General features: G+C 48.5%; 1 protein-coding gene across 4 annotated transcripts in view; it reads left to right on the top strand.

Moving 5' to 3' along the window:
* LOC146190648 (uncharacterized) overlaps nt 1-12,328 on the top strand; it is a 273,402-nt gene that overhangs the window by 245,346 nt on the left and 15,728 nt on the right. For 3 of the 4 annotated variants that reach the window (XM_084601026.1, XM_084601027.1, XM_084601024.1), the window contains one exon: nt 11,118-11,810. In XM_084601026.1, coding sequence (XP_084457152.1) covers nt 11,257-11,810 — 554 coding nt within the window. In that variant the 5' untranslated portion in view covers nt 11,118-11,256. Of the gene's footprint in view, nt 1-5,096; nt 5,187-11,117; nt 11,811-12,328 lie in introns of those variants that run through there. The other variant, XR_014706561.1, reaches the window with a different exon arrangement.

Genomic DNA, 12,328 nt, shown 5'->3' with positions numbered 1-12,328 from the left:
TTTTTCGCAAGTTGTGTCTTTCATCTAAAAAAAAAATTCAGCATTTTTTTGTTGCTGCATATTGTGTTTCTCCTATCGTTTCGCTCCACTTGGTATTTCTTTAAGCAACCTGAACAAATAAGAGATGATGTCGAGAAACTGAAGCGTCCCGTCAATCGTGATTACGTTTATTTTTGTTCTAAGCGCATAAAATTTTATTTTACGCTTTTTCGTTAAAGATATTTTCCTTTTAGAGACGTGAGTAGCGAGCTGCCGATCGAGAAACGCGGAGCGAATTTTTTTCTCATCTCCCCGGCGCTGCCCTGAAACCGGACTTCGCGAGCTTGCGGATCACGTTGGCTATACGAGGGTCGGAGAATAATACCTTCGTCGTCTTCTCAGCCGTGTTGTCCCGTTCTCTGTTTGTTTTTTGGTTTATGCGTCGGTGCTTGTTTCACTGGTTTCCTGCAGCTTCCAGATCTTCCGCGCGCTTCCACGACGAAATTGCTTCCCGAAGATTGCGCTGAAATTCTATCTCACCGCTGTGCGCGTTTGTCCTGGACGAAACGCTCAGCCATGAGCTCGAAGCGTACTCTTATATGTCGTCGGTATACGTTGATTGGGCTGCATGCGTGGTTGGCTCAGTGGAAGGTTACCGCGATGATTACACTGGAAACAAATAAAGTGAATCATACATACATCGGGAGAGGGAGAAAGAGCGATGATCATGATGATGAATACGCAAAGGTCGAATGCCAGACATTCGCCATCGCAAAGAGAAATACGTGAATTCTGGCAGGGCGAACTTTTGTTCGGGGTGAAATTAATATTAGATGGCGCTAGTTCTTTCAGTGCGCGTATGAAGTGAGCACTCTGCTCTCGTTTTCTGATCACCCGTGTACGCAACATTTCTGTGGACTTGTTTTGGTCATTTACATACGCACACTTCGTTTTCTTTCATTTTTCGTTTTATCCTATGCTTTTCTTTGCTGTGTACGGAGTACCATTAGCTGCACTCATGTCAGCACAAGAATAGACACTAGGTTGCCTTATCAACACCTGTATTTACGCCAAGGACAACATATAAAGGGGCGGACTTTCCGCGTACTATTTGTCACTCCGTTTAGTGCAGCCATGCTTCGTCGCTTTCCGTGACACGCGACGTTAGCGAACGTTAAAGGGAGCTTGTTCCTATCTTACACCGCTGCAACATCTCCGACAAATAGCGAGGTGCACGCTAACGCTATTGTCTTCTCCCTCAGCCGCCGTAACGATGACGCAGTGCCTCGATCATCGTCCTTGCGATGGCGTGCACCGGAGCAGACACCGCTTTGTTCACTGTGCACAGCACACGAGAGCTTATCGCTCTGCGCCTCATCTTTATGAGATTGCGGCGCGTTTCGTGATACGGACAGCATATATACGCGCGCCGTGCTTTCCTCACCGGGCAGTCTTCGAACAGGAGAAAACATAGGGCGACAGAGCACCGCCGTTATGCCGCTCTTTCGTGAATGCTCCACTCATTGCCTGTCATAGTTTGGGAGGCTTTGGTGGCTGTGTGACTCCGTCCGGTCTAATTTCGCGCTACGCGAGCGAAGGTACAAAACCCGAAGAAGCGTGTATCATCTGTTTCTGATTGTCTCCACGCGCTCATGCCGAGTTAAGACTAAGTAAATCTGAGGAAAGCGTGAGAAAGAAATAGCAGATTGAGAGGCGGGACAGCTCGCTAAGAGCAGAAAGAAGGGGGAAATGATGGTACGCCTCAAAGGAGATTCTGCCTCTGTCGGCGTAACGACGTACAGTCGTCATCACGAAGTGGCTGAACGCGTCAGCCCGTTCTTCGGATCTGAAGAGCCGGAGCTGCAACTTGTGCAGAAATGACCGCAAGCAGCGAGACATAGTGCAGACATCTTCGCCGATGCTCGCGCACGTACATAGCGCGCACGCTGACGGAGACACGAGGCCGAGAGGCGAGGCAGTACTTGCGAGAAAGCGTGCTATGTTGTTGTATGTGTTGATGGGAGGACAGGCAGGGCAGAGACGCAGGAAGGAAGGAAGGTGGTTTCCGCCGACCCATTCCCTGGCGATTGCGGAGAGCGCTGCGCGGCGTCCGCCGCTAATGGCGCACACAAAGGCAGACAGGGCAGTGCGTGCGTGTCGCCCAACAGTCTCCCATGTCCGTTTCCTTTGTTCTGCGGTGCTCAGGCTGCTCGCGCGCGGATGGGTGGGCGTTGCCGCTTCCCGACTTCCAGGGAAAATGACTCGACGCGACGCAGCGCTCAGCCCCCACCCCCCCCCCCCCCCTCTTTTCAAAGGCAGTCGGCACATCGGCGCGAGACTGGCGTGCCTTCGCTATAGCTTGCCACTACCCTGTAGTGTTCCTTCAACCATCTCTCTCTCTCTCTCTCTCTCTCTCTCTCTCTCTCTCTCTCTCTGTCTTTATTTTTCGTTGCATTCATTCAAACGCACTACGCCTGTGTATCTGGCGTGCACACCCTCTGCCAGCCATTCGTTTCGTAATTAAAAAAAAAAAAAAACGGGTGCGAAGTGAGGGATACAGACAAGAATACAGTTTGAGCGTGTAAAAATGAACGAAGAGGGGAAGGAAGGCATTGCAGGAGAAGTGGGTGGGCCGTAATCGAGAAGGTGGTATTTTACTGCCTCACCGGTTTGGCAATTCCAGTTTCCGTTTCCTTCATTACTCCTCTTTTCAGTGGCACTTTTCCTCTCTCTTCCGAAACCCGGCCTCCTTTGTGAACTGCAGGTGTCCTCAATCGATCCTGCTTATGACTGCACGCGACGATTTCGCCCGCCCCCTCATCGCTGGCAGTGTCGAATCGTTGCGCTGTCGCAAGAAGGCGTGCGCGCCTCGTTCAAGCCCGTGACGAGCGTCGACCGCCCGCGCGTGCCGGCGCGTGTTGTAGGGCTCAGTGGGTTTGAGAAAACACGCGCTCCCATTCGGCCAGTATGCAACGCGTGGTCATGGTGTGCAGGGAATAAATGAAAAAGTTTAGTGTGCAGGCTTCGGTACGTTAAGTGTAGCTGGTGCCGCAGAACATATTAGGGTTGCTCGCCAATCTCTCGCATTAGGCCGTCATTGCACCCGCCACTGTTTCGGTGGTGAACGACGGCTGCTTTCGCGGCGCGCGTCTTTCTCTCCCTCTGCCTTTTCTTTCTTCTCTATTTTCTCTCCTGTCTGCACGAGGCAGCGGAGGTGGCTCAGCTACAGAGCCAGTAGCAGGCCCGTGCATTTTCCTTTCCTTCTTCCCACAGCCACAACAACAACATCTCTCGGTTATTATATGTCCGCTCGCTGTGCTCGCGGCTTTCTTCTGGTGGCTCAAAATTCGTCAGCGCATTTCCTTTGCTATAGGTCGCTTTCCTTAAGGAAACTTCGCACATTCGACTTCTGATTCGAAAGCCAATTTACAACTCGAGTGTAGCAAAGCAAGAAAACACCACATAATAGGTCCACTCCAGTACAATTGCCTCTTCTACCTACCTCTAGTAAAACATTGTTCCGCGCCTGCAGCGATCGTCTAATTTCCGCAAACTTTCTGAATTCCCCCACCTATACTATCTGCGACTCGCCTTCTGCTACGCTTGCACTTTCTTGGAATAAATTCCGTACCGAGCTCATCTAGACTCCGCGTTGCATGTCCTGCCCTTATGTCTCTTGCTGAATGCAATTAGGACAGCCCACGTCTGTTCTCTATAGCCCACTCTGGCTCCTTCATTTGTATCTCACCTTCCCGCGTCCTGTGTCGTGAAAGAAAAAAAATCCTGGTTTAATACGGAGGACGAAGAATCCTTAAAATACTTGGGTGTATTATACCACTCCCAATTAGACTGGCGGCCTCATATCAAACGCAATTGCCTGAAAGGTGAGCAAGCCCTTGGTCGCCTAATTAGAATTAGCCATAAGAAATTCGGCAGGGATGTTCTTTTGTTCCTTTATAAAACTTGTGGGAGACCAATTCTGAAGTTCGGTTGTGTTCTTTTCTCTGGCAGTCCTAAATACAAACTACGACTTTTGCTGTTTTTAGAGAGGCGCGCTTTGCGATCGTGTTTGAGGTTACCAAAATCAGTTTCAAATGCAGTGCTCTATTTAGAGGCCCGTGTACGAGACTTGAACTCTCGGTTTGAGCTTCTCACTGTGCGTACCTTTTTGCGAACACTTGAACCACTGCCTGGAGTGGCTTCTCCCATTTTTATTACACACCAAGCTCAGTTTCTAGATTATCATTGTTTGCCGTATAAGCAACCACAATTTCTGTGTACTCAGTTCTTGCGGTCCAAAATCGCAGTTTCGCTTACTTCAGTAAGATGTGTTGGTAATGTTCAAGCTACTTCTGCACTGTTCTTTGACCAGTCGTTGCAATCTAATTCAAAGGACTTGACAGCTATTGTGATAAATGGCCACCTGGAAGATTATATATCACAGTATCCACGACACGTAGCCATTTTCACAGATGCCTCACAACGGGATGAAAAAACGACAATAGGTATCTATTTCCAGGCACTCGATAGGAGTTTCTCTGTATGGATCCTAGAGTACACACCAATATTGCTGAATTGCTTGCAATTGGTTTGGCCCTTAAAAAAATTCCCGGTAGCGTTACTCAGGTAATCAAACTCCCTGACTGCCTGTCAGTCTTAGCAGCACTGGAAAGCCCAAAGATGCGTCTTTTGAAACAAATCCTGATGTTTTTCCCTCCCTTACATTTACAGGAAGTACGTTTCCAGTGGGTTCCGGGGCACTGCGGCATTACTTCTGATATAATGGCCGATTACTTAGCAAATTCAGCTCTCAATTGGCTTGTTGCCGATGTTGTACCGAATGTATTATTTTGCTAAATATATCCCATTTTGAACGGTTTCAAACGTTACACTCCTTGAGCCAAGAGCCACACCTTGCGACTATGGATCTCGAAAACTTAAATTTCTGTTGGAATATCCGTTATTGTAACTCGAGGCAATATGAAGTCTCCATGACGCTCATGCGTTATAGAATTCCTTGCCTGTCTTTATTTATGTTGCTATGGATTCACGTTGTCAAATCTCTGTGCGTCATGTGACGTGGAAACAATTGAGCATTATATCCTCTCCTGCTGCAGGTATGCTACTCAAAGAAGAAAGAAATAGATCTTGCTCGCCTAGGACTGCCGTTTACAGTTGCTGTCCTCTTCTCCTTTGGTGTAACCGTCAAAGGGTATGCCCTAAAACCGGTGTGTGAGTTACTTCACAACTATAATATTGCTACCGGAAGATTTGTGCGTCAGCGCCGATCTGTCTGAATGATACTTCATTATTTTTACCCTTCTTTCATTGAATTCTATTCCTATCATCTCAAAATTTTTACAAAATATTTTAGCAACACTAATTCCTAATTAATGAGTTATCCACCATACAGTCTAAACGGACATCATGAATTCTATTCTTACCCCTGCAGTGAACTCTGGCCAATCCCCCACTGTAGGTATGTGCCATATGCACTGAAGGAGAAGAAGTAGAGTGCGCAGGCGCAAGCGGGGAATGTCGGATACTAGAGCGAACGGCTACGGGCTGTTCACGAGTTTGACCATTATGAAAATTGCATCCCTATCAGAGAAAGACGGAGTTCACAACGTTGCACGTAAGCAGAAGCGGCCCTTCACTATCCGGTACGTGCACAAGCTGTCCATCGCCACAGTTCAGTGATGCGAACCAATTGCAAGTTGGCAGCACTACATAGTCGCGCAGAATTTGATCCCTGCGCATTCGATTCCCTACGAAATACTCGCTGTCACGACCCACAATGCCCAGACACAAACTCTCTGCTCTGTCGACAGCCTGCATTTGCAGGGGTGAACGAACTCTTGGCCTGCATTAACGGTAACCAGAACGCTCCCGTTGGGCGAAGCTCTGTGGACACTCGCTTCAGTATCGTCGGACCGGGTACGACGATCGCGTTCCGTTTCCGACACAACTCCACAGACGTCCACATATCGACGGCGTTCGTGCCGGCGGCTGTAGAAGAGGAGTACGTGGTGTACTTTAGGCGAATTCGCCGCGGCACAATAACGAGAAAGATCGAGCAGGCAGAGCGTACAGATAGGCGCAGAAAAAAAAAAAAAAAAAAAAAGAAAGTACCGAGGTTTGGAAAATTATCTGGACGAGTTGGTCCGCTCATAGGCGGAGCAAAGCGCGGCGGTAGCAACAAAAAGGACCTGCGGCGGCAGACCATATATGTTACCGCGTCTCTCTCTATGTAGGCCCGCTTCTTTAATGTATCCGCCTCGTTATGCTTCCCTGTGTGCTGGGCACTCCAAGAGTGCGCCGGGTACACCTCTCACAGCTGCAGCTTACGGTCGAGTGCTTGCATCACATCTTTCCCTTCTCCGTCTTGTTTTATTTCTTTACCGTCCTCTAGTATTAGCAGACTGGAGGCTCGCTCCGTCGCAAGAGATATTTCCCGTGTCAATATTTGATCCCGAAACAAGATTACGTCCGGCCCCGTTGTCTGCTCGCGTTAAACGACGATGGCAGAGGCGGCGATGGCGGCACACGCTGCATGTACCAAAAGGTGGCGCTTCCGTCGCGCCGAGGACTGCAAACGAAGGGCAACACAAAAAAAGGGACGAACAAGAAAGACGGGCAAGGTAAATAACTAAGGACGGAGGAGAGAAGGGAATGGGCTCTAAGAAAAGCAACGAAATGAAACCCCGTGGCGCCAATAGTAACACACCATTCCAGGAACCCTGCGTGCCCTGGAAGTCTCGCGGCTTCCATTTTCGCGCACGAACAGTAATTAAACGGGCTTCGTTTCTCACTTCGCTGTCAGAAATGAACGCACTCCCTGGCTCTGATGTCGTGCCTTGTCTTGTTCAGCATTTCTCACTTCTTTTTCTTCCTTCCTGCAGTTTTTGCCTTTGTTCTGTTTATTCGAATAAGGGTTTTCCTTCTTTTCTGCTGTCGCTGTTACCGGGAAGCCCCATCGTTTTATGTTTTTCGGCTGATTTAGTCGGGCCGTTCTCAGAACAGTTATTAATTACAAATTGCATACAGGAATGCTTGTCCCCGCGTGTCAAATACTGCATTCTGGTCGGCTGAACGGTATAAAAAGCCTCGGTTTAAGATAGAACAGAAATATGAAAGAGCGGATAACAAAAAGAAAGGAGTGCAATTAAAGTTTAGTTTTTAGAAGGACGCTAGAAGGTTATCATGGCTGGTTAAACTTGAAGACAAAATGAAGTGTGCCATAAAAGGGACATCCTGTAATTTCTGCTCCTTCAATGCCCAATAATGGAGGAAATGCACGCTCTGTAAGAAGAGGCCCCAGTCAATTCCACAAACTATGGAATGACGTAGAAGATGCGTGACGTGTCACAAGCATTTTATTGCGCATCACGGCATTAATTTTGTCTGTGCAATAAGTAAAAACAATTGTTTGTGCTTTGAAAAAACCCCGAGTACTATACAAAATCCACATCGGCCTAGAAGGGCCACGTCACAGTACGTCAATTGCACACCTATGCTTAAAAATTCAAATCATGAATCGGGCCATTTCTTATTTTTCTAATAAACTCCCACTGATGACGCTTCGATCGCGTGGCGTCGGAGCCGCTTAAGGTTTTTGAAACTCCTTCTGTGAGGAATGCAGTAAGCCTTTCTACTATCTCAGTTCAGCTTTCGCGCCAGTACTCGCCCTGACCTATATATTTGCTTGCTTAAATTTCTCGCCGTCTTCATTGCTGGACGGAATCTGCGGCGGTTTACTTTCCGGAGATAGCAAAAATAAACATGATAAATATTTATTCTGTCGATATCCGATCGTTGTGACTGATATAAAGTTCTACCCTGCGCGCGCTTCACTCGCAACCACAGACAACCTCGCTTGCGGCCTCCACTTACCGAGAGAACGATGCTTATGTTTACGAAACACTGCGCGGCACGCATAATCGTAAAACAAAATATACAGGATTCAACGATTCATCCACGGCGCACACGACTGCCCCGGTGCTAGCTCCATGGACGACGAGGCGACCGCATCTCTTGTGCTCTTCCGGTTACATCTGGTGTCCCTCAGGGCAGTGTTCTTGGGCCGCTGCTGTTTTTGATATATTGCAATGATATTGTCAATATAGTTAATGAGCCTGTGCAGATCCGCATGTATGCTGATGACTGCATTATTTTTAATGAGATCCGGTCAGTTGACGACCAGGTAGCACTAAACATGACCCTTAACAACATATTCACATGGTGTTGTAAATGGGGAATGAAACTAAACTCGGAAAAGACGGTGTTACTACGTGTTACAAGAAAACATAATCCGTTAAAATACTCTTTTTCTTTGGATTCAGGTCTAATAGCTGAAGTTAACGAATTTAAATATCTTGGTGTGACATTAACAAGCAACTTAAACTGGAACACTCATATCTCTAACACTTGCTCGTCTGCATTTCGAAAACTTTGCTTGTTGCGCCATAAGCTAAAGGATGCCCCTCTCAAAGTTAAAAGATTAGCATACGAAACTTTTATAAGGACTAAATTAGAGTATGCCTGTATTGTATGGGACCCGTATACTGTCACCAACATAAACGCTCTAGAGCGGATCCAAAGGAAAGCCGTCCGTTTCATGTTTTCGCAGTACTGTCGAACAATCTCTGTCTCTACACTGATGCAATCGAATTCAATACCTACCCTTCAATCCCGGCGAAAATTCCTTCGACTGAAATTTTTATACTTATTGTTTAACCATAAACTTGGAATAGATTCTTCACCGTACCTGCTAGTATCAAACCAGACAAACCCGACACTCTCACCCCCTTTCTCTTACCCCGTACTTTGCTAAGACTAGGTTATTTCAACACTCTTTCTTTCCGCAGACCATCAGTGATTGGAATAACTTGCCAGCTACCTGCCTACAGTCTCTTGACCTGATTTATGACCATGTTTAGCTTTGGTTATGCTGTGCCATTATCTTTTTCATTTACCGCTGTTTGTGCTTTGTTCTGTTCGCATCGTGGTATTATTGCTCACTCGTAATAACTTGTTTGTAATCCACTCCTGCTTGGGCCTCACGGCCTGCAGTATGTACTAAATAAATAAAAAATCAGGTAGACTGTGTTTGCTTGGCAAACCTGGAGCTTGAACAGAAATCAGAAGAGGTTTATTGGACCCACACGCAAGTCCCTTATCCATAAGTAGTTTTGCGCACTGTGCAAGCGACTACCTTCAAGACGCGCGTACGCACACACACACACACACACACACACACACACACACACACGCACGCACGCACGCACGCACGCACGCACACACACACACACACACACACACACACACACACACACACACACACACACACACACACACACACACACACACACACACACACACACACACACACACACACACACACACACACACACACACACACACACACACACACACACACACACACACAAACACGCGCGCAATCACGCACGCACTCGAGTTGTTTTGATAAATAAAGCAGTGAGATAGCACTTATGGATAACGTGAATCAACTGACCTCAACGAAGCCCATTCTCTGAGCCTCCATTTGCCTGCTGCAAGATATGCTAGATGAATTTTCTTTTTGGCCTGCACGCGAACTCTGCAGTTTTATTGTGTGTGTGTGTGTGTGTGTGTGTGTGTGTGTGTGTGTGTGTGTGTGTGTGTGTGTGTGTGTGTGTGTGTGTGTGTGTGTGTGTGTGTGTGTGTGTGTGTGTGTGTGTGTGTGTGTGTGTGTGTGTGTGTGTGGTGTGTGTGTGTGTGTGTGTGTGTGTGTGTGTGTGTGTGTGTGTGTGTGTGTGTGTGTGTGTGTGTGTGTGTGTGTGTGTGTGTGTGTGTGTGTGTGTGTGTGTGTGTGTGTGTGTGTGTGTGTGTGTGTGTGTGTGTGTGTGTGTGTGTGCGTGCGAGAGAGAGAGAGAGAGACATGCAATGGCGATGCTGGTACCGGCTGTCTCTCGGAATTTCTTGTTCACTTGTCACTGTGAGATATTATGCACGCATTCCATTCCGCGCATGCACTTTATGCACGGTCCCCATCAGGGACGATATTTACACGCGCCCTACTTCCGTGAACTGTGACTTTCACATACTGAATTCACGGTACACTAAAAATTCGAAGGAGTATAAATATAATGAAAGGAAGTTCGCACGACGGTTGCTGGTGTGCAAGGCGAAATTCGGCAATAATTGTGGGAGTATTTTCGTTGAAGCTCCGCCGGGGTGGCGTAGTGGTTACAGCGCTTGACTAATGTTCCCAAGGATGCGGAATCGAATCCCGGGCTCGGTCGCCCGCTTTTCAATGGAGGCCAAAAGCAAGGCGCTCGTGTGCTATGCGATGTCAGTGCACGTTAAAAAACCTCAAGTGGTCGAAATTTCCGGAGCCCTCCACTACGGCGTCTCTCATAGCCTTAGTCGCTTAGGGACGTTAAACCCCACACACCACAAACCAAGGATTTTTATTGAATAATATATTGAGGTAAATAATTTGAGAGCGGTATGCATGTGTGTATAGTTATGGAACCGCCATTTTTAAATTTTTCTTTCTACTACTACCAGTACCATTACTACTACAACGGCGCTAAACACGAGGACGAGGAAACGGACGCTTAACAGATGTCGCTGCAAAGGGAGGTACAATGCTACCATTACCTTTGTACTGCACATTCCTCAGCTCTCGGCGTACCTTCCTCTTTCCACGTAAACCGACCACTTCTTTTTGTGATAGTAGCCCATCAGACAGTTCCCGAGACGACAACCCTCTGTGTTACGCAGTACTGCTGCTATACTACAGCGATGCGAAAACCAGGGAACGGGTGCTAATTGTGGCTGTTTCTGGAAAAGAAACCAAGAGAACAAAAATTTAGGCTACGAACCCACTACATTGGTCACGTTCAGCGGAAGCATGAGAGTGCGTAGCTTCGCGCTCTTACGGGGCATATGCTGGCGGCCATGTTAAAATGTGGTGGTATATAACGCAGAGCCATGCGCGTCCGTGTTCCCGCTGAATTTGATGAAGGTGGCACTTACGAATAGCTTGCATATAGCAGTAGCACGTGCTAGTGGAATCAAAAAGTGTTTCTAAGGGTCTTGTCACTTTTCTTTTTCCCCCGTGCATTGCGCAGGCGCGGCCTGGGCATCGGCGTCGGTGGCGGCAGCTTCCGCGGCTTCCTGCGGCGGCGGCGATCGGCCAAGGAGGGCGCCAGTCCCGGCGGTGCGCTGGCTTCTTCGCGGCACCCGCAGCCGCCCGTAAGATGCGCTACCATGAGCAGCATCGGCAGCGTGGGCCGCAGCAGTGGCGGCGGCGGCGGCGGTGGAGGAGGCCCGCTGGGCAACGGCCTGCCCGTCTCGCTGACGATGGGCAACGGAGTGGCCGCCACAGGAGGAGGCACCAAGAAGGACTCCTCACCGGCCAACGGGCCCCTGCTCGAAACGACCACGGTGAAGAAGGGCCTGCTGTGGCAGCAGTGGGACAAGTTCTTTAGCCGCTGGAAGGAGCGTTACTTCGTACTCACCAAGGACTACCTGGCGTGCTTCAAGAAGGAGTCTAAGGTGGGCACCTCCGAGATGGGTGGATTCCTTTACAAGGTGAACTTGGCAGACGTGGAAGGGTTGCAGTGGGCCGACAAAAAGCGGACGGGAGTTATCGCCCTTCGGGTGGGCACCGAGGGCCAGCTCCTGCTCTGGACCAACTGCGGCCTGGACGACTGGATGTTCGCCCTTAGAGACGCCATCGGTCGGAGCAAGGGGCGAAGAGAGGCCCTCCGGAAGGCGCACACGCTCGGTCCGCAGTTCTACGACGCGGGACTCACCAAGAGGTGCGTCGACTACCTTGCTTCGCTCTCGATTGTTCCGTGTCTAAGATTAACTTGGAAAGGACATACCACGCATTACTTAGGCAGTGCCCTAGTGTCGGTGATTGCAACAAGGTTTGAAGGAATTAATAGTAAATGCGGAGAAAGTCCTTGATTTTCTACTCATCGGACAATCCAATACGCCACACCTTAATGCATTTTTTGTACTTTCTATTTTCTCTGCATATACCACCTGTATTGTCAGCGTGGCTTTAAGAAATTCTTCTTGATCCCATTGTCAGCAAATCCACGAGAACAACGTCTAGAAATTGCTGCGGGCACGACTTCTCGCTTTCAAACTTCATGTAAAAGTGGTATCCACGGAAACACTCCAGCCCCAAGCATGATTCAAACTGGTACCGAAGCCAACAGAGCAGATGTGTTTTCTAGTGCCTGAGACCGCTGGGTCGATGCCGTAGCCTCTTTCTCACGGTGTGTTCCAGCTGGTAGCCTCGAGCACTACGGGTTGTAAATCGTCGTCT

This window comes from Amblyomma maculatum, chromosome 4 (genome assembly GCF_055883805.1).
Source record: "Amblyomma maculatum isolate TAMU_Amacu chromosome 4, ASM5588380v1, whole genome shotgun sequence".
NCBI classification, from domain to species: domain Eukaryota; kingdom Metazoa; phylum Arthropoda; class Arachnida; order Ixodida; family Ixodidae; genus Amblyomma; species Amblyomma maculatum.
This window is presented reverse-complemented; position numbering and strand designations above follow the sequence as displayed.